Source organism: Alosa alosa, chromosome 8 (genome assembly GCF_017589495.1).
Source record: "Alosa alosa isolate M-15738 ecotype Scorff River chromosome 8, AALO_Geno_1.1, whole genome shotgun sequence".
NCBI lineage: Eukaryota > Metazoa > Chordata > Actinopteri > Clupeiformes > Clupeidae > Alosa > Alosa alosa.
In genome coordinates this window covers 31,982,270-32,004,602 of record NC_063196.1, presented here as the reverse complement: position 1 = coordinate 32,004,602, position 22,333 = coordinate 31,982,270, and the positions used below count along the sequence as shown (strand labels likewise).

The 22,333-nt window shown below is 42.4% G+C and overlaps 1 protein-coding gene across 10 annotated transcripts in view; it reads right to left on the bottom strand.

Annotated features, from left to right (window-relative positions):
* cdk19 (cyclin-dependent kinase 19) overlaps window positions 1-22,333 on the bottom strand; it is a 70,871-nt gene that overhangs the window by 31,717 nt on the left and 16,821 nt on the right. For all 10 annotated transcript variants that reach the window (XR_007194412.1, XR_007194411.1, XR_007194415.1 and 7 more), the window contains exons 3-4: window positions 5,747-5,857; window positions 4,331-4,471 (exon numbers count right to left, since the gene is read on the bottom strand). Coding sequence is in view for 3 of the 10 variants with exons in the window: in XM_048250959.1 (XP_048106916.1) it covers window positions 4,331-4,471; window positions 5,747-5,857 (252 nt within the window). In the remaining 7 variants the exon portion in view is untranslated. The remainder of the gene's footprint in view (window positions 1-4,330; window positions 4,472-5,746; window positions 5,858-22,333) is intronic.

Sequence of the window (22,333 nt, the reverse complement as noted above, 5' to 3'; positions counted from 1 at the left end):
TGAATGAGATGCTGCGCTGTGAGGCTAAACGTTACGACGTTCTGGAGAGTCTGGCTGCGGCGAAAGGCTCTGTGTGTTGCGACGCCAGAGACCGAAAAACCCAAGGTGCAATCAAACGTCGCAGAAATTTGTCTGTGGCTTCTCAGGCACGCCAGCAGCAGTTGGCTGCGTTCGGGTGGGAGCAGTCTTGTGTACTCGCCGAGGGCTTGTCTTGTGTACTCGCCGAGGGCTTGTTGATGTGTACTCGCCGAGGGCTTGTTGTTGTGTACTCGCCGAGGGCTTGTTGTTGTAAACACGGGCCCTTCGTGCCGCACCACCAAGCCGCCGACACACTGTAATTTCTGAGGAGTAGATTTACAATCGCTGTGGCCAGTCGCAAATTGAACGCTCCAGCATTTTGTTTAGTTTTTTTCCAAAACAAGCCGCGAGCCTAATGACAACAAAAACAGCCGTCGCACCAGTCGTCAACAGCGTGTGATGTTTACGCACGCAGGCCCAAATCTACAATGGCAGGAAGAGTTAGGAATGCAGTGAGAGCGGGGGAGACAGTGCATTAACCTTGGTTGCTGATCAGATAGAGCAGCTACAGAGAACACTCTGAGCACATGTTTAACAGGGCCATTCATTCACCCGCAGAAGAGTGGCTCTACAGTATGACTCAAGATTCAAGATGCAATACTTTATTTGCAAGTTGCTAGGGATTTGCTTCAGTGTGCTCATGACAGGACATCAGGCTTTTAGCCTGCATGGGGTAAAAAGAATGCTTGAACAGCATTGGCATAGACATCCTTACATTTAGCCACCATTTACTTACACTGCATGGACTTGCTATGCATTAGCCCTTAGCATGCTATGGACTGTTACCGTTCTTGTCATGTCATGCTGTGACATATTTGCTTTGGCTGCAAGGTGTGCCAGTGCTATAGTGCTGATTCTTGGGCAATCAAAGCTTGCGCATATGAGTTATCAGGAAATGAGGATTAGTGTCACACCTTAGCAGACCCACGCCGAGCAAGAATGGACCTGTTGCCCTCCAAGGAATTACTGCATCAGCTAAGCGTAGGGTATGTGTGTCTTTTGACATGCAACATGAACAGACCAGTTAATTCAAAAAAGGCGAAGAATTCATAAAAAACAAGCAATCCTTAGCCCCTGTGGCAACTGTGATCAAAAGTGACTGATTTGAGCGTCTCGAGTCAGCGAGGTCAAGGGCGATGGATTCACTAACTGTATGGACATTCTCAGCTCAGGGGGTGTGCTATGGAAGTATACTGGCTATTTTAGCATTTAGCATTTTGCTTTCTGAGCAAACTTGCTATTTCAGCTTTTGCTTTTGCGTAACTTTTTAGTGTGCTTAGTGCATTTACAACTAAAGAACTATTATGCTTGGTATTCCCCAACCCCATTACCCTGCAGTAAAAGCACTGATTAACTAACAAACAGCCCACCATAACAGACATATGATCTGCTAGTTTTCCATTCCAGATCCCAAAGCCTGTCTGTTGGCGAGATGTTGGCAAATGAACGACGCATTTGTATTGACTTTGTGTCACGGGGCAGCGAGACAGGGACTTCCTGTACGCCCTGGCAGCTGGGAGCATCAGGGTTGCATAAGAGGTCATGATCTTGATGAGATTCCTCTGATCTAAGTGGAAGCGCCGTGAGCACTGGGATTCCCTGTGCGCTGGCAGGATTATGACCCAGTAAACAGATTCCCTGCGCCGTGGCGAAAATGTCAACAGCTGTGTCAAGTGCACTTAATTCACAGAGAGAGTTTTAAGCAAACGAGCGGGAATCCAACACGCTCACACTCCTCCTGCCTCCACAATAACTTCGACCATTACAGTTGTGTAAGAACGGCATAGAAACTAATCCCACCTTAAAGGCATGCGTTTAAAAAGGGAATGTCACATACCTGGATGTGTGGGTGTAGGCACGCTCAAAAGCATTTTGTATTCATTCTCTATGATGCATGTAATACGTTTGTTAACACCAAAGTGTTACAAGTTACAACAAAGTTTGTTGCTTTAAAGGGAAACTGCAGCATCTACAGTACATAGAGGGATACGTATTTGTGTGTGTGTGTGTGTGTGTGTGTGTGTGTGTGTGTGTGTGTGTGTGTGTGTGTGTGTGTGTGTGTGTGTGTGTGTGTGTGTGTGTGTGTCAATGAGTTTGCGTGCATGCATTAGTCAGGGCAACTCGATCAGATAAAATTATGTTTGTGTGTATGTTTGTGTGTGTGTGTGTGTGTGTGTTTGTGTGTGTGTGTGTGTGTGTGTCTGTGTGTGTGTGTGTGTGTGTGTGTGTCAATGAGTTTGCGTGCATGCATTAGTCAGGGCAACTCGATCAGATAAAATTATGTTTGTGTGTGTGTGTGTGTGTGTGTGTGTGTGTGGTGAGGGGGGGTTCAGAATGCATGTGACCCTGGGTCATTATGAACCCCTCCCTAAAATCACAACCTCAGCTGGTCAGCGAGGCTCTTTTACACAACAATGAGCTGGGATGTGAGGCAGGTGACCAGGCAGCACTTCCAGGAAAGGACTGTGGGAAACCAGCAGAGGAGAGAGTCTCACAGGAACGCCAAGAGACCAGGAGCCGGAGCCGGAGCTGGGGTTGGGGCCGGGGGTGAGGTGAAGCTGGGAGATTGGGAGGTGGGTCTCTGCTCCAAGCAGCCAGCTCCACAATAATAAACAGACAGGGATTGCAGTAGAAACAAATGCTGAGGTCATAAGAAGAGCCCAGAGACTACAGTCTTAAGCTGATGACCCATGGGGCACATTTTTGAGCAATGTTGCTGGGCAGCGTTCCTTATTATTGATGACCCATGGGGCACATTTTTGAGCAACGTTGCTGGGCAGCGTTCCTCATTATTGCGGTTCTGGCATGTTCCCATTGATACTGAGCAATCATTTCTTTTCTGGAGATTTTTCATCATCTGTAGGCAAATAATCATGATCATCAGAATAAATGGAACTGGTTGTGCGGTTGCACAGCAACAGTGCACAAAAAGTCGTCCCATGTATCATAAGCTTTACTCGAGATCAGTCAGGGGTTATTCTACAAGCCATGGGACAACCTCTAAGAGTTTCAAATAATTTGACAAGGGACTTCTCAAGGAACCTCTCTTAAGGTTCTTTGTTAGATGTTACCAGCCAAAGTTTAATGTTTAGAGCACAAATGAAAACGAAAGAGTTCAAGGGAGAATCTTTAGCTTCTGATAGACCAACTGAACTGGTTTCATTCAAGGGTTATTTTTGGTGCAATCTTATCTCCTCTCTTAACACACTGACATCAGGAACCTTTCACCTGCTTAGCGTAGCCTTGATAAGTCACTAATTATGGTGCACAGTAGTAGGAACACAGACCAAGTGCAGTAGGAATATAGACCAAGTGCAGTAGGAACACACTGTAGACCAAGTGCAGTAGGAGTACAGACCAAGTGCAGTAGGAACACAGACCAAGTGCAGTAGGAACACAGACTAAGTGCAGTAGGAACATAGACCAAGTGCAGTAGGAACACAGACCAAGTGCAGTAGGAACACACTGTAGACCAAGTGCAGTAGGAATATAGACCAAGTGCAGTAGGAGTACAGACCAAGTGCAGTAGGAACACAGACCAAGTGCAGTAGGAATATAGACCAAGTGCAATAGGAGTACAGACCAAGTGCAGTAGGAGCACAGACCAAGTGCAGTAGGAGTACAGACCAAGTGCAGTAGGAATATAGACCAAGTCCAGTAGGAGTACAGACCAAGTGCAGTAGGAACACAGACCAAGTGCAGTAAGAGTACAGACCAAGTGCAGTAATGGAGATCACCATGTGTAAGAAACAGAGTACAGTATACTGTACAGCAGCTCTGGAAAAAATGAAGTGACCGCTGCACATTTTTCTGACGTCATCCTATGGCTGCTGAGTGACATTCGAATGAGTTGCTGGTCATTTTAAAAATTAAGAGACCACTGCAAATTTGAATATGACTGTCAACTTATGCAAATGTCACTCAGCAACCATAGGATGACATCACAAAAATGTGCAGTGGTTTCTTAATTTTTTCCAGAGCTGTATGACTACGCCCACTAGCCAAAGAGAAATATATGTGCTAATGTTTTAAATGGCATGAGGCACAATCTCAGTGGTTCTATCTCTATCTGTTTGTGTGCGGTCGTGCTTGTGTGTGTCTATCTACCTAACCAGCATCAACCGTGTGAGAGTTTACTTTTCTCTCTGTTTTGTCATTGAAGCTATGAGCCATTCAGTATTTTCAAACATTACTAAGTCTCACACTGTCTATGTCAGTCTACTCTCTGGTTTGCCTGTAGAGTAGGACCTACCAGGTCTCGGTGGAGCACCCAATTGGCATGGAGGTAATGAATGCCATCCAGGATCTGGTAGAGGAGGGACTTGACCATCCCTCTAGGCAGCTGCATAGGCTTCTTGTTGGCCTTGGAGGCCCGGTGGAACTTTATGATGTGCTACACACAGGAAGATTAGATTAGAGTCAAATCAGCTCAGTAGTTAACGCCCATTACAACATTACACTGACACTTGGATCAAAAACACACACACACACACACACACACACACACACGTACACACACGTACACACACACACACACACACACACACACACACACACACACGTACACGCACACAAACACGCACACGCACACACACACGCACACTATTACATTACATTACATTACATTACTGTCTGTCCACTAGCCATTTTACTATTGTCTTCTGCCTCACTGTTTGCGTGCTTTATTAGCACATATGCACAACCCCTCCCTCCATGCCACAGCCGAACTGTTTGCGTGCTTTATTAGCACATATGCACAACCCCTCCCTCCATGCCACAGCCGAACTGTTTGCGTGCTTTATTAGCACATATGCACAACCCCTCCCTCCATGCCACAGCCGAACTGTGACCACACTTATACCTTTTCTTAAAATAGTTATTTATACATAGATATACAGACTTTATTCTTGCACTGTTGCACTGTTTGACTTACTCATTTGCACCATCACCATGACACTCATTCACAAAGAGCACCTTACCGTACCTTATGCACAGAGGACCACATGCTCAATCCCTGCTTCAGTCATTGCAAGCGCACCTGATTGATTAATCACCCACTATGTGGATACTGTTTTCTAGAATTGATTTAGATTAAGCTTTATTTAGTATAATTTGTATTTTAGTATATTTAGTATATTCTTTATCTTCTACAGTCCTTATTGCTTAGTTGTGTTTTTTTTTATATTATATACTTTTAATTACTTTTAGTAGTTAGTGAATGTGTGTGTGTATGTCTGTATGCTACTGTGACCTTGAATTTCCCCTAGGGATCAATAAAGTATCTATCTATCTATCTATTACAGTAAGGTAAAGTATTGACAGCAAAACATAAAATATGAAGAAATGCATTCAACTTAATATTCTTGTAATGAAGAAATAATTTCATTCAACTTAACTAGTATAATGTTATATGAGCTAGATCAGGGCTTGGGTGATCATATCTTCAAAGAGCCAGTCAGGCAACAGGTTTTCACACTAACCAAGCAGAAGCTTTCACTATGTATTGTTCTGGCCCATTGTGAGTGAGACTGCACTCACGAAACTGAAACTTTAAAGAAAGACCAGGAACCAGATTTCAGCTGCCCAGCTGATATGCAGACAGGAAGCTAGAAGATGGGGCGACTAGCAGAGAAGCCAGGGCTGTCCACCACAAGGTACGTCCACTCACCCACAAATCGTGCTCGGCATAGTCAAAGAGGAGCCACACTTTGCGATCGCTGTGGGATAGGAACACCTTCTGCAGGGCGATCACGTTGGGGTGCTTCAGTTCTCTCAGGAGCTGTGTGAGAGAGAGGTGAGAGGGGGCATCAGAGAGGCAAGCTTGGACACGAACAAACACACATGCGCGCGCACACACACACACACACACACACACACACACACATTCAAACACACACACACACACACACACACATTCAAACACACACACACACACACACACACACACGTGTTTTGCCGGGGAGGATTTTCAGAGGAAACCGTCAAAGAGATGAAACCTAGATAGTGGACAGAGAACTTATTCAATGTGAAACGCGATTATGTATCGGTCGATTGCGTGGACTGGAACCAGGGCCATGATTAAGAGGGACGGCCGGGGGCATTCGTATTGCGCCGCTAGAGGTGAAATTATTGGACCGGCGCAAGACGGACGAAAGCGAAAGCATTTGCCAAGAATGTTTTCATTAATCAAGAACGAAAGTCGGAGGTTCGAAGACGATCAGATACGGAAATGTCAGCCAGCTATGGTTTCTGCCTACAACAGAGTAAATGAGATTCCGTCCTGTGGTTGAAACCAAAGATTCTAGAACAGAGCTCTGTTCTAGAATCTGTGGTTGAAACGTTCTGTGCCTTCCACAGTGATTTAAACATATCAACAATCTGTCACTTACAGTAACACATTAAACAGAAAAAAAACATTTTGAGCTGACCTTTTCTTTAAATACTCATTGGTTGAGTTGAGTTGAGGCTAATGTGCACTGGTTCTACACAAATGGTTATCATGGGCTAAACTGAGGGGGCTACCTCTCACCTTGGTCACAAAGATGAAGGCCTTAGGACTGCACACCACCCTGTGTCACTGGATATTTGACTTCCTCACCAACCGTTCACAAGTGGTTAGAGTGGGGGGTCTGACATCTGACTCATTAACCATCAGCACTGGTGCTCCCCAAGGCTGTGTTTTGAGTCCACTGCTGTACAACATCTACACATATGACTGCAAAGCCAACAGTAGTCATACCTCCATCATCAAGTTTGCAGATGACACAGTGATCTTGGGCCTGATTAGTAACAACAATGAACAGCTCTACTTGGATCAGGTTGATGAGGTAGCACAGTGGTGTCAATCTAACAGCTTGACACTGAATATCAATAAAACCAAGGAAATGGTAGTGGATTACAGAAGGCAGCAGCAGAACTACAGTTACACCCCCACTAATGATCAGCGGGCAACCTGTAGAGAGAGTCACAAGTTTTAAATACCTTGGTGTCCACATTACTGAAGACTTAACATGGACTGTTAACACTCAATATGTTCTGAAGAAGTCCAGACAACGACTCTACTTCCTTCGTCAGCTAAGGAAATTCAAAGTTTCTACATCCATCATGAAGGCCTTCTACACTTCAGCGGTTGAGAGTGTTCTATCTGGTAGCATCATCACCTGGTATGGGAACTCCACAGTTACAGTAGAGATTGTAGTACTCTGCAGAGAGTAGTGCTCAGCTGAACGTTACTATAAGAACTCAACTCCCTGCTCTACAAGATATCTATTCCAGAAGAGTACTCCTAAGAGCCCAAAAGATTCTGAAGGACTCTTCTCATCCTAACAATGGATTATTCCTACCACTGAAATCAAGAAGCCAGAACTGAGAGACTCAGGAGAAGTTTTTATCCCCAGGCCATCCGAACTCTGAACTCACACTATATTGACTTTGCACACATTCACTCCTCAGCACTCTCAAACATTTCCCAACTCTGAACTCACACTATACTGACTTTGCACTCATTCCCTCCTCAGCACTCATGACCCCCCCACACACACACACCTACAAGACTTTTAGCACTTTTACATCCCTCTCCCTATGCTACAGACCTTTTATTTATTTTCTTATTTCATCACACGTCAAAACACACACACACACACACATCTGACTTTCTCCAACTTTTGCACATCTCCATAGAAGTTTTTATTTATTATTTTTGATTTATCCTCCATCTACCCATGTCCTTGATTGCCTAGCCTTTCTGCCCCCCCCCCATCCCCAACATACACACTTACATCATCACTGTCATCACTTCACATACATACAGCACACTGCTTGCTACAGTAAGCCTCCTCTACATACTTGCTACACCCCCCACCCCACCCCCATCCCCAACATACACACTTACATCATCACTGTCATCACTTCACATACATACAGCACACTGCTTGCTACAGTAAGCCTCCTCTACATACTTGCTACACCCCCCCCCCCCCCACATACACAGCACATTGTCTTCAGGATCTTCTCCAACACACATCCTCTACATACTTACAGCACACTGCCCCCACCTACCCACACACACACTACACACACACACACACAGTCACTGCTCCACTCCCCTCCCGCCCACACACACATCTTCACATACATTACATACAGTACTCTGCTTGCAATAGTAAGTCCCTGCCCCCCCCCCCCCTACATACACAGCACATTATTTCATCAGGAAGCTTCTCCAACACACATATTGCACACTGCCCTCTCCCCACATACACAGCACACTATCCCATCTCCCCTGTCATCCCCCAACACACACACCAAGACCCCTGGCAGTTGGGTTAGCCCCTTGAGCCGTGGATCTGCCCAAGGTTTCTTCCTTGGTAAGGGAGTTTTTCCTTGCCCCTGTTGCTCTTGGGTGCTCCTTGTTGGTGCCCCCCGCCCAATCCCAACCCACCTTTTTTATGCAGCCCTTGCCACTTAATCTACTAAACCCCTCTTCTACTGCACTTTTTACCCCCATTAATGCATAAATAGGCTGACACCAGACATAATTTCACTGCATTTCTTACTTCCAGTAACTATATGCATGTGACAATAAACTTCCTTGTATCCTTGTATCTTTTTGATTGGCTAATCTTAATATGGCTAGTGTGGCTAGTGTAGCGAGTGTGTTCGACTTCCACACAAACCCAATCTCTCTCTCTCTCTCTCTCTCACACGCACACACACACTTACACAGACATACAGACACACACATCAGCGAAGGCCAGAACAAGACGGGCATTCAGCACTAATTCTGCATATGTCCATGCTTTGGGGAACACTACAACATTACATACATGCCAACATACACATGCTCCTTCCAATACAATTACCCACCAGCGCTACACACACAAACACACTGATATGCATTACGTAAGAGGAAGACCCTGACTAAGCTTCATCCAGGGAACAAACACACACACACAGTTGTCTGCCATCTGCCATCAGTGTGTGTGTTTATGTGTGTGTGTGTGTGTGTGTGTGTGTGTGTGTATGTATGCGCGTGTGTGTGTGTATCGGCACATCTGTTAGGGAGTGAGCTCTGTTGTAAGGGTACTTTGACGCAAGAGAAAGCTCTGAGTCATTGAAAGGAATGTGGGCAGCTTGCAGCACCTTAGGCTACAGACAGCACTAAATGGGCATAGTGGCCAAAATCTCTTAGTTTTTTTTCCCCCTTTTCTTTCATTAGCTTTTAAACAATATCCCAAAACCACCACAAACTCAACTCAACCTGAATACACCAGTCATATTCCACCATGTTTCATATCTCCCAATCAACTGTAGCAACAAAATCAAAACAGTACAGTTTTATTTTTTATTTGATTACAAAAAGCACACTACACTGAGACTTTATTCAGGTCATGGTCACATGTTCCCCTTCACGGTGGAGATATTGCACATCTGACTTTTCAGTCATTCAATGAAACGTCCTTGAAGAGTCATCTCTGACAATGCTTCCTTAGTGGCTTCTAAATTATGCACTTCACTCAGAGTCTGTTAGACAGAAACAAAGCCATGTGTCCTGTCCTTTTGATATGTTTCCATATCCTGTAACCCTGTACAGTGGCCCTGTAACTGATGCCCTTGATAAACGTCACATGATCGTCTGTGCGATGCCCAATCACTCATCACCCCACTTATGACTTCTTAGTGAGTAAAAAAAAACTGCTGAAAACAGCAACAACAGCAGATGAAACTCTTCTTACTGATCACATTGACTTACTGTAGATAACTGATAGGGATAATCAGCTGAAGAGCATTTGCTATGAGCAAACCTGTAATTAATAATAAAAGAACAGAAGAGGAAACATCAAAAGAAGGCATTAAAAGGTCAAGTCCTCTTAAGTTGTAAGGGACACAATGCCCGTGCGGTAGACTGTAGAAGTCAGGCAATGTATTATTCAGAGCTCTGCTTGATGTGATTACTCCCTGCAATCCAACCTTAGGGCTCGGCCCCTTCCTCCCTCTCTCTGTCTCTCTCTCTCTCTCTCTGTCTCTCCCTCTCTGTGTCTCTCCCTCTCTCTCTCTGTGTCTCTCCCTCTCTCTCTCTGTGTCTCTCCCTCTCTCTCTCTCTCTTTGGATAGAACTACTGGTTGATCTCAGCCACAAAACTGTCATATCAGACACTGTGCCAAAAGATTAGATAGGCTCGAGTTACTGGGAAGACCACTGCATAACACACACAACACACACACACATCCTACCCAGCAGGCAGCCGAGAGCTGTAGCCCGCTCACATGTCAGTGGGCGATGTGGACTCTGGCTGTTTGATTTGGCCAGTGAGCGGGCTGGCTGCAGAGGGGTTACAGAGGCTACTGTTTTAATCGCAGTCTAATCCCTGTGACTAGCACATGGCATTGTGCTCGTGAGCCCCGGGCTTACTGTCCTGACACTTAGCGTAGCGTAGCTCCCACACACGCCAAGCACAGCACAGCACAGCACAGCACAGCACAGCACTGTACACACAGCCAGTACGCGAGGCCCAGTGGCTTTCACACGCCGCTAACAGCCACTTAGGCCTCTTAAGGCTCCTCTGTCCCACAGATTGTCCAGTGGATTTAAAGGAGAATTCCAGCGCGATGTTTCACATAGATCTCTGTTTCTCGAGGTCACTGAATACTGTCGGTACAGAAAAAAATAGAAAAACATATCAGCACAATCAAGCTCGAGTTGCTGCAGCCAACAGCTAGAGTAGCCGGGCAGCTGCACTGGAGTGTAGCACTGTAGCTGCACATTATTATTTTTTGTACCGACAATACTCAGTGACCTCAAGAAACAGAAACCGATGTGAAACACATTGCGCTGGAATTCTCCCTTTAGAACTTTTTGTCAAAGATGCCAAAGTTACAAACAAAGGAGAGATACTGTCCCTCTCTTTAATGGGCAGTGTCCAGTAAAAGGCTTTTATGGGAGACTGATTTTCTGCTCCTCAGTGGAATGATTCATTAGCATTATCCCGCGCAAATAAACAACACGTCTACATGTAAATACGTAGCCTACATGTAATTAGTCATGCCTCAAAACGGACGGTTCCTGGAAATAGAAATATCTACTCCAGAAGTCACCTGACGAATACTGGCCCGAGGCCCAGTGGATCATCCCAGCTGAGCTCCGCTGTTTTTTTGTCGCTGGTGAAAACGAGCGCTGTGGACTAACACCCAGGGGAGAATTTTCCATGGCAAGACTCAAGGGTGACTCAGGCTGCTGTTGTCACCGCATCCACCAAGAGCAGGAGAGAGAGAAATCCCCCCCATCTGCACGGCGTGACTCTACGCCATGCCAGAGAAGACTAATTTGCTGTGTCCCCATGGTATACCAAAAGGAAGTCTGCCATTGCTTACACTGAATGCTATCAGTGCAGTGGAGTGGTTAAGCTAAATTTTCATAACAATGGATTATTTTATGATAAAAGCGTCAAATTTGGTAGGGAAACTCACAAAGGAGCTCTGATCACATTTAGAATCTTAGGCGCCTCGGATTTGGCCCCTGGGGGCCATGGCATTTTTCAAAATGGCAGACAAATATGGATTTTTTATTAGGTGAAAAGTGACGTGTTGCTTGAACACCATCCGAATGGACCACAGAGCGGTAGCACAAAACCATTACGTCTAACAAGGCGAAAACGCAGAAAGGCTAGATTCAGCGCTAGCTATCAAGATAATCTGTCTGACCTAGAAAATATGATTAGGCAAATTAGGAAAGAAACTGATCAGGAATTGAATCGTAATGTTAAACCAATGGCCTTGCAACCTGCTCTTGAATTAAGTTCACCTGAAAGTGTTGAAGTGGATGAATGTGCTGTATAGATGTTGAACAATGTGCTGGATTACTTGGCCAGATTGCCCTGAACTCAGAAATACTAGACGATTATTAAATGTGAATAAAGAATGGAAAATGAGCCATAACTGCATACAATTACCTCATAATAAATAGTGAGATGTGAGATAGTATGAATGTGTGATGAATGAAATGTATCAAGACAAGTAAACTCGGGTCAAGTCAGGTCAGATCAGTTCGTGTCACAGATATGGAGCGCAGAAAGGTCATTAAATCACTAAATAAAAAAATGGCATTTATTTCTGTAAGGCACACACCACATATGTCTGTAAATTGCTCAGCCCCAGAGAATTCCTCCACCATGGCAATGATATTGCCAGATTCAGGACAGTCTGCCCTACACACACATGAAATGCATGTGGAGCTATGAGCTTGCTGTGGTGAGATACATATCAAAATATAATAATTTTTATAATACGCTTTTTATATTTTAATTCTTTAAAAATCTAAATAAAATCAATGCTAGTACTAATACATGGAATGATGGCAGATCTGCCTAGATTCTGCTGAAAATAAACAATACATAATATGTGTGTGTGGCACTTACAATGACCAGAATAAATCCTTATGAATAAAGGTAGTGAAAATGCCCTAAAAACAGCTTAGGGTTAAAATGTACATAGATTTAAAAAGTAGAATCCATGCAAAAAAAACTTTAAAAACAATTATTTAATACATATGTCAGGAAAATATAAGTTCATAAAATTAATTTTATATTTCAGTAGGCTATTCAATTTCATTATCCTAAAAACCCAGAGTCCCCCATACCAGGATGGTTCGACCCAACCTGTCACATGCCACCCGCCATGACCTGTCAATCACTGTCAAAACTCAAACGATGGAGTCGTGGTTGAAGTTTATGGATGGAGTCATGGTTCCAAAGTTTAATAAATTAGACACCGATGTCACAGCGCTCTGTTTTAAGTCTTTTTTTCTCAACTAAAAATGCTTTGCGCTGGTTAGGGGGTACTTGGCTGAAAAAATATTTCACAGGGGGTACATCACTGAAAAAAGGTTGAGAACCACTGTTTTAATGTACAGAAGCACATATACAGTCCATCAAATCAATAAGTATGTGTCTGGATTCAATTTTATACACCATTTTCTCACCCATTCATTTCTAATGGCCGGTCATATTTGAGACCGGGAATACACATGGGTGTTAAATAAAACACTCAAATTGTCATGACAATTATCAAAAATTCTTTTGTGTGTTCAGATGCCCTGTATTAAGTCATGGCGCCTCATGGTACTCAGAATAAGGTAACAATATTTTTGAGAGAAAAGAATTGTCAATCGGTCACATTTGACCGCAAACACAACAGGAGAGGTTTTATAACTGCAGTCTTAAGTGCTGCTGGGAAAATGCCTGAGCTGAGAATGGTTCACAATTTGCATAAGCTCAAATGCCAAACAGCTGAAAACACTTTTAAAGAAGTTTGTAGGCAGAGCGTCAAGACAGCAGGTACTGTAGATGAACCAAGTTGCAGCACAGTTTTTTCAAGGGTTTGGCCATCATAGCAGTAAATTCAGATAAGGAGGCTACATTTTGTCTAGGCTTGTGGTGAACTCTAATATTTTCAATTTTGTGATGAAAAAAAGAACCAAAGTCATTAAACATTTTTGTTGACTTGAAATCTTGAGGTAGCTCTGTTGGGGATTTTTTTTAACTTATCAACAATGGCAAAAAGAGCATGGGAGTTATTAATGTGTTAATAATGTTAAAATGAATGAAGAATGCCTGGCCCTATACATAACTCAGAGTTATATATGTGGAGTCTCTTTTTGAAGATGAGTTAATCTGAAGCTTAGTGTTTCTCCATTTACGTTCAGCTTTCCTACATTCTCTCTTCTGATTTGCTACTGTTGTGATATTCCTCCATGGTGTTTTAGGTTTACTGAAGTCTTTCTAACCTTGGCAGGTCCTATTATACTATATAGAGTCAAGGACCCTGAGAATATTAGAGCTAAATTGAGATGGTCTTCCTGCACACATGATGTCATAGCTACATAGCTAAGGCTTCCATAAAAAGAGTGCTGCTATTCTCATTAATTTATTTGTGGTAATTTGATGGTTTTACTGTAAAATTCACTATGATAGTTCATAGTAACACTGTGAACTTTTGATCTTTTACAGTTCAACCATGAAGTATTTATTACCAGTTCTACCATGACCGCTTTTAATGTGTTCATGATAAGTGATAATGGATGACACTGTGTTCTTTAATCAAAAGTTTATTTTTCTGTCATGTTGTTAAACTTTAGTCGATACAAGTAGCCTAACATGTGAGTAAGTAAACATAGCCTATTTGATGACCACATCAAACATGGCAAAGGCTTAAAAGTAGCCTAGAGGTACCACAGGAATGTGAAGGATATAAACAAAGGGAATTCATGTTTTATTTCATACAGTCTGGTATTATCCCAGAAATGTGATTTACTTTTGAAGTTGAAAATGTTTAGTTGAACTGTAAACTTTATAGTAAACCTCATAATTATGAAAACCTCAGTCTGACTATAAACAAATTGCAGTCAACCATCATCTTTACTTATTAACTGTAAACTTTAAAGTCCGCATCAGACGTGCGACCATTAAGTTCATAGTAATGGGAGAGTTCATAGTCAAGTTTACAGTTTACCTCAGTAGACACGAGAGGAGCAGAAAGACACCAACATAACATGAGGGATAGATGTATTTCTTCACAACAAAATATTAAATAATAATGGATTGAAAAGAGGTACTAATAAACCAGACATGCTAGAATAGAAACCAGAAAATGGATATCCACAGTCCCTTTCTATCAACACTAGCGATTGTTATAGATAAGGATTAGGCTTTAAAACAGATTGTCAACATTTATGTTGTTTGGTCTTTTTTTGACTGCATACATGAAGGCCAAGGTGGGCAATGTGTTTTCCCTTGTTTGAGGTAGTACTGACATTTCTTCAAGGATGGCAGGTCTGAAAATATCTTCTCCATCATTAAGTTATTCAATTAGGCTAAACATGGCCTTAACTCAAAACAGCTGGTAGGCCTACTGTTAGGACTATGTCATTTTAAAATGTAAAAGTGTCAAATGCAGCCATATTTAAATTCTGCTTACTGCACGTTTATTATAATATAATATGATAATATTCAATATTCATTATTGCAGGTCTACCTATGTCCATGTAATGGAAATAGTTTAAATGTAAAATCTTTTTCAAATCTTCTGCGCGTGGGGGGGGGGGTCTTTTTCAGCCCTTCTGAGTTTGCAGGTATGGCTTCACACAAACTGAACAGCCAGAGAGAGAGAGAGAGATTTTGGAATCAGGCCAGTGCCAGGTCTCCAAGCCCCACACTGAAACTGTGACCACCCATTTTTGGTAGGACCTTGGTCCTTGGCACACTCCCGCTAGTGTAGCTCAGTGCAGTGAGACGAGGACCATAAACATTTCCTTTCGGATCTCTAAAGGGAGTTTTTTCAGCTGCTCTGAGAAAATTTGTGAAAGGTTTGGTGTAGTCTGTGAAAGTCTTATGAAAGACTTGATTGTGAAAGGTTTGGTGTAGTCTGTGAAAGTCTTATGAAAGACTTGATTGTGAAAGGTTTGGTGTAGTCTGTGAAAGTCTTATGAAAGACTTGATTGTGAAAGGTTTGGTGTAGTCTGTGGAAGTCTTATGAAAGACTTGATTGTGAAAGGTTTGGTGTAGTCTGTGAAAGTCTTATGAAAGACTTGATTGTGAAAGGTTTGGTGTAGTCTGTGAAAGTCTTATGAAAGACTTGATTGTGAAAGGTTTGGTGTAGTCTGTGAAAGTCTTATGAAAGACTTGATTGTGAAAGGTTTGGTGTAGTCTGTGAAAGTCTTATGAAAGACTTGATTGTGAAAGGTTTGGTGTAGTCTGTGAAAGTCTTATGAAAGACTTGATTGTGAAAGCTTCACACAATTCTGCTTGTGTATTTCTCGCACTAGAATACTTTGTGGTCTTGAAGGAGCTGAGATGCAGTCAGTCAGCCGAGATGATGAAGTCTCACTAAGAACTGGTTGCAAGGAGATGATGGGATTATCACAGTCATTTTATGAGCCCGGGGAACAGACGGCCTCTCCAGTGATTGTTTTCTGTTCCGACTAGAGGGTCCTTAACCGTCTAAATCCCTGTTGCGTATGTGCCATGATCTGTCATCATCTCCACCCTCTTAGCTAAAGCAGCGAAACTTTACATTATTGTTTTTTCAAACAGACTACACTTGTGTGTAGTATCTGCTTTTTTTTGTGCCCACACTTACATCTACATTATTTTGTATTATATAAGTATTACAGTGGGAGTAGGCTGTTATAGTATTATATTCAATCAATTGAATAAATATATAATTTAACATCAATATCAAAATAACCTGTTTCTTTTTACTTATGATTTTGTGATTTATATTAATTTAATGATTTAAATAATTTAGTGAAATTCTGTGACTTTATAGGTTGTAATGGTGCATTCAGGGCACTTCGGAATGACAAGGACCGCCCCCTTGGCTACTTTGTTTTTCGACAGCAAGTGTTCATGTGCTTTGCCGTCGGAATGTGTGACAAACACAGATGCCACAACAAAGGTTAAAACATACACTCACTAATCCTAAATAAACAACTGTATTTGCTTAAAATATAGCGTAAGACGCTTGTGAAAGAAAGATATGCAGCTTTCAAGTGACAAAAACGGCAAATTCCCAAGTTCACATTAAAACTGTTGGACATGAAAGACCACATGGACTACAAACGAACTACAACTTGACAACAAAAGTGATGTCGAGCCCCTAACTGGGCAACTCTGTTAGCAAAATCTAGCCCCAGTTTCCGACCTCTGACACACATTACGTGACGTGAATGTTGCGGAATGATTATGTTTTGCCTCGGAAAAAGGTTTTTCCGAAGCCCATGAACGCTAGGTTAGTCTCGGTTTTCTATTCCTTTTGTGTTGCCCCCTGCAGGTAACCCCCAGAACCTAGTCAACGTCAGACGTTTCTCAGACGTAACCTTAGGCCCAGGCAGTTAAGACCCACGATACCCCCAAGAGGATATTGCAGGTAGCAGGGACCTACTATCGAGCAAAGTTGCACGTCTTCCCTCTGCGGCGCAGATAACCTATTACTCCTATTTTATTTAAATATCCCCCTTGTCTAGAGACACAGGTTATAGGCTACTATTTGCTTAGGTTTTTAAGGAGTGGAGACCTTTTTACCGTCCTTCAGTATAAAGTCCCGCTAACCCCAAGTCTTAGAAAAGACAGATGAAGAACCACAGAAGAGATAGGCCTACCTTATCTTCCTGTTATGAACTCGTGGAAGACCCAAAAAGAGATAAAAATAGCCTACTGCTTGGAGAATTGGATGCTATAGTTAAATGAACTCTTTACTTTTCAGCACTTTAGAGGTGTTAACAAAATGCGGCGCATATCCGCTTGCAGGTTACAATGTTGTAGAAAATATAAAAAGAGTAAATCCACAAAATAGGAAAATGGAGTAAATCCACAAATAGGAAAGGAAAATACAATAAAAATAGTAAATCCACAACTGGAGGAAAAAGGCCGATTGTCGTTCAGCAGTCACTCAGATCGAAACAGCAGGTGTGATATCTGCAACAGGGTCGACAGAGTTTCGGTCCGCGACTCAGCCTGGCACAAAGTCCAACACTTTGCTTCTCAACGAAGTACGGAGGACGAATTCTAACAACCGCACGCGACATCATAAAGCAAAAACCCAACGAGTTGAAGGAAGAAAAAAAGAAGAAGCAGCACAGTTCGTTTAGTTCGACCTCTATTTATACCAGTGGTTCTCAAATGGGGGTACGCGTACCCCTGGGGGTACGTGAAGGCACTCCAGGGGGTAAGTGAGATTTTAACCCTTAGAACCCGATTGACGCAAAGTGGGTCAAAAAACACACCCTGTCTTCTCTTTTACATTGCTCCACAACTGTTCATCTCAGCGAGATGAAACCTTTATTGCGTGACAGAGCAGAAGTGGTAGCCTAGAAATCTAGACGCACCCTAGCGGCAGCAAATTACATTTGCTTCCAGGGATAGTCTAGCAACTCTCCGTTGGCTTGTGAGCTCGGAAAATTAAACTTCTATCAGGCCAATCAAATCGTGTATAGAGTCGTTAGGCGGGATTAACATAATGATTAATGGCAGAGTTGCAGTGGTTTGGCTTGAATTCCCTGCAACTTGAAAACAAAGAAGATGGATGTTGCTGTTGGCCAACAGTGTGACACGAGCTTGTTTGGCAAGTTGGCAAAAGTTTGAACTAGCCAACTAGCTCCGCTGGTGGGAAAACGCATATGACTCAGCGCTGTCCTATTGCGTGCAGAGGAAATTTGAAAGACAATCGATTATCCCGCCCCTCGGACTGAGCACTGCGAATGGTGAGTGCCCAGACCCTACATTTTAATGTGTGGTCTGGCTCGTCAGGCTACAGAAGTGGGGCTTTCCAATTTTTATTTTATGAAAATAAAAATCATGAAATTAAATCAAATTGCACCATAGTCTTTACTTCTCTGAGTTCACCTGCACAACCATTACTCACTGAAAAAAGGTTGAGAACCACTGTTCTAGAAGGTTCTAAACTGTCGTGGGAAAGATTGATTTGCCTTAGGAATGTGTGGGGGAGGATTAGTCTACCTATAGTATAAAATCAATGCGATGCCGTGTCGGTGTTGTGGTCAACAACTGCCATTATTTTTTTACTCCCGAAAAATGGGGGCCCCCGAAAAGGGGCGTTTGCACCCCCTGCACCGGTGCTTCCGGCGCAATTGGCTAAACTCATTTTTCAGGCATCTGACCGACCAGGTTGACACTTCAGCGTGAGAAATCGGGAGTGTGGCGTGTGATCGTGTGGAACTAATCAAATGAGTGTGTCTCACGGGCAATGCGTGAGAGTTGGCAGCTCTGGTTTAATATTGTCTGGGAAAGTTATTGCTTGTTCACGAGTTATTTCATTTAGCATTATATTTTCCATGTGTCGATGATGGTTAGACATGACGTTCTCAGGGAGCGCAGACCTTTCCAAGGCCAAATGTAGTTATTTGCAACAAATCTGAAAGTGGACCTAGCAAAATATTTTGACTTACTCAGTGATAGGTGTTTCATTTTGTTTGTTTTCTGTGTAGCATATAGATCAAAATTCTTGATAATTAGCGCGCAAACAAGCGAGACGTAGGCTTCTAGAGTCAGGGATGCAAACAGCGTGCCTTTTGGCGGATGCCGCCTTTTTCACGGCTGTCTGGGGACTTGTGTGAATCGTGCAGATCCCACGAAGTTTTTTTTTTGGGGTGTTTAGATTATTTAGTTTGTTGTAGAATTGTTGTATAAAAGCAATATAGCACTCGTGATCGTGGGATTGGTCATGGGTATTCCAACGGCTGTTGTTGCCTGCGCCACTCGGCCTCCGGCCTCGTGGCTACGGCCGAACAACACCCGTGGGAATGACCAACCCCACTCTCACTCGTGCTTAAGTTTATTGCTTAAGTAGCACACTAGCGCTACATTTTACATGACTAGCAAAAATACAGTTGGATTTTTTTTTTTACCTTGTTTGTTGCGTCAGTCAGTTTAGTTCAGTTCCAGCCAGACTAGCAGTATTTTGTCCTGTAATATTTTAGTAGCAGCCTAACGTTATATCCAACTCTACCCCCTTTCCAACGTGTAGCCTAATGGTAACGTACTTGTTTAGGCTAGCAGCTTGTTGACGTCTAGTAGCCTAATGAGCCGCTGGTCTAGGCTTTTTCGTAAATGCAACCCGAAGTGACAAGTGACGAACTGACTTATTTTCAATGACACCTACCACATAAGGGCGAGAAACTGATGTGTGGGCTTATCCTAACAGACAGACCGCACTACTGTTGATACATTTTAACTGTACATTTTCGTGCAGAGTAACGTTATTTTGGGGCGCATTGAGAAAGGGGGCAAAGTGAAGTGAACTATTTTGCACTCTGTTATGATACTGTCAGGTCTAGGGTAACACTATGGCTAATATATGCAACTTTTCATTTACAGAATGAGAGAATTTGATGACAGTGAGGCACTAACAGTTAAGAAAGTGGATGAGGCTTGTAAAACAAATTGGAACTGGTCTTGGTTACAGGTTGAAACGGAGATTGAGGTCAAGACAGCCAAACACAAATTCAAAATGTAAGACTTTTTCAAAAAAATTGAAAAAAAGGGACATGCCAAATGTACTTTCTGCATGAAAGAGATTAATTATGCTAACAAGGGAGTGCATGCTCTGTTGAATCACTGCCAGAGTGCTATACACACAGAGAGAGTGGCTACCATCATATCTACCCAGTGTGGCCCAGCTCCTCTGTCAAGACAAGCCAGCTACCAGCCAAAGTCAGGCCCCAGCAGACAGAATAAGGGAAGGAACTGGGACAGTGTATTTTCATATAAAGAACATTTTTGTGTGAATAGGGTGAGCCCTGGATGGCAGAGGTGCAGTGGCGATTCTAGACATTTTTAACAAGGGTGGCACTGGTGAGGCACTGATTAATTCAAGGGTGGCATGAGGCAAAACAACCAGATAAACAGAAACAGGCTCAAGATGTGAAATTAGCACAAATACATTAGGGAAACCAGACACAAACACCATACTCATAAATTGAAAGAAAAAAAAAAAACACATACCTTACTCTCACATAAAATGTCTTTGTATTTGAATAAAATAATACAAACATATTAAAGTTAATTATCTAAGTTGTCTGTCCCTGGGCTATGCTGTGCTAAAACAAATTCCATCATGGGGACATTAAAATATAATCCATTTTATTCTATTCTATTAAATGAAGATATACAAATATACTCATCCAATACATTTTCCCCCCACAATAACTTATATCTATGTGCATCTATTTTTGTAGCTGTTAAAATAATTTGACCTGCTTTTTTGTCTATTTGTTTAAGTTCTCAAGAAACTTGAGGGTGGTATGAAGGAGTGTATTGTGTATGTGAGCAATTTCATCTTCCTAAATCTCAATATTATGATCACAACAAGTGTGGGCAAATTATTAATTACATTTTCACGTGGGGTAACTTGTTGCAGGGCAACCACATAACCGGTTCCATGTGTGTGCGAATTGGATGACTAAAGTTCTCAAGAAACTTGAGGTTGGGATGAGTGTGTGAGCAACCTACATGTTACTTATCTGCCTGAATCTCAATATTCTGATCACAACAACTGTGGGCAAATTACAAGTCAGCACCAGTGCTGCATTCATTGTTTTTCACTTTTATAATCACATCACCAAAAGTAGGTTATTGGTTTTACCAAAAGTATTTGGCAGTATTTTTAAACTACAAACCTATAAAGTATTTTGATACAAAATACGATGCCATTTTTTTCCAACTAAATAAAATACAAATTTGTATTTTAAATACATCAGACATGCCTATCCCTGGCTGTTGGCTGCAGTAACTCAAGCTAGGTAGTACTTATTGTTTTGTGTTTATGTTAGTTTTGATCCAATTTGACAGCTTTGCTATGTTGCCCACCCAAAATTTCTACCAGCCCACCCAAATAAAGTAGCCTAGCCTAGGTTAGAACCAGCCCTGCCCTGCATGGAGACATATTTTACGATAATAATGGAGAAAATGTTAGCAAAACTTTAGGTTTTTGTTAACGGAATCTCCCTCCCTCATTCATCTATTTGCGCAACAGCCCACATTCTGCGTTCAATCCAGAGAGACAAGTGAAATAAATGTTTTTTTTTTTTTCTTTTAAGCGGACATCGCCATAGGCACGATATTTAGGCTACCTCTGTTAGGCCTACAAAAGTTGCAAATTAAGGAGTATTTCCTGATCGGGAAACCTTTAGGTCCAGCGGTTCTATAATATCATTCAATTGTGCCGCAAATTAACAGACAGAAGTGGGGCGTAATTTAAATTCATGGCTCCGTAGACCAGCTATCTACTTGTCGAGGAGGCTTATAATTTGAGAAACGCTGCAGATCAAAGACAGAGAAAGCTCTGGGAACAGAACGCAGGCATATGATTTTGTTGTCACGCGCTACTATGGAAAATTAACTTTAGAAAGACTGGCTCGGCCAATAAAAAAATAGGAAAAAGTATGCCAGATGGCCAGTCCAGCCCTGCGTTCAGGAATTATTTAATTATTATAAGCAAAAGTGGAACGTGCACAATGTTTCATTTATCCCTCCTGATCGGGACCTAATAAAACAGGTATTGGGGACGAAATAAGCATACAGTTTAGCCTAAGCTATGTAAACTTCCAATAATTTCAATATTTTACAACAAATGCTTGACTGGTTGAATGGTCATACATGTCATCAGAATATCGCTACCTGTAGCCTAGATGCGACGAGTGTTTAGTGAGTAGGCCTAAGCTTGATGAACCATAAATGAAAAGTTTT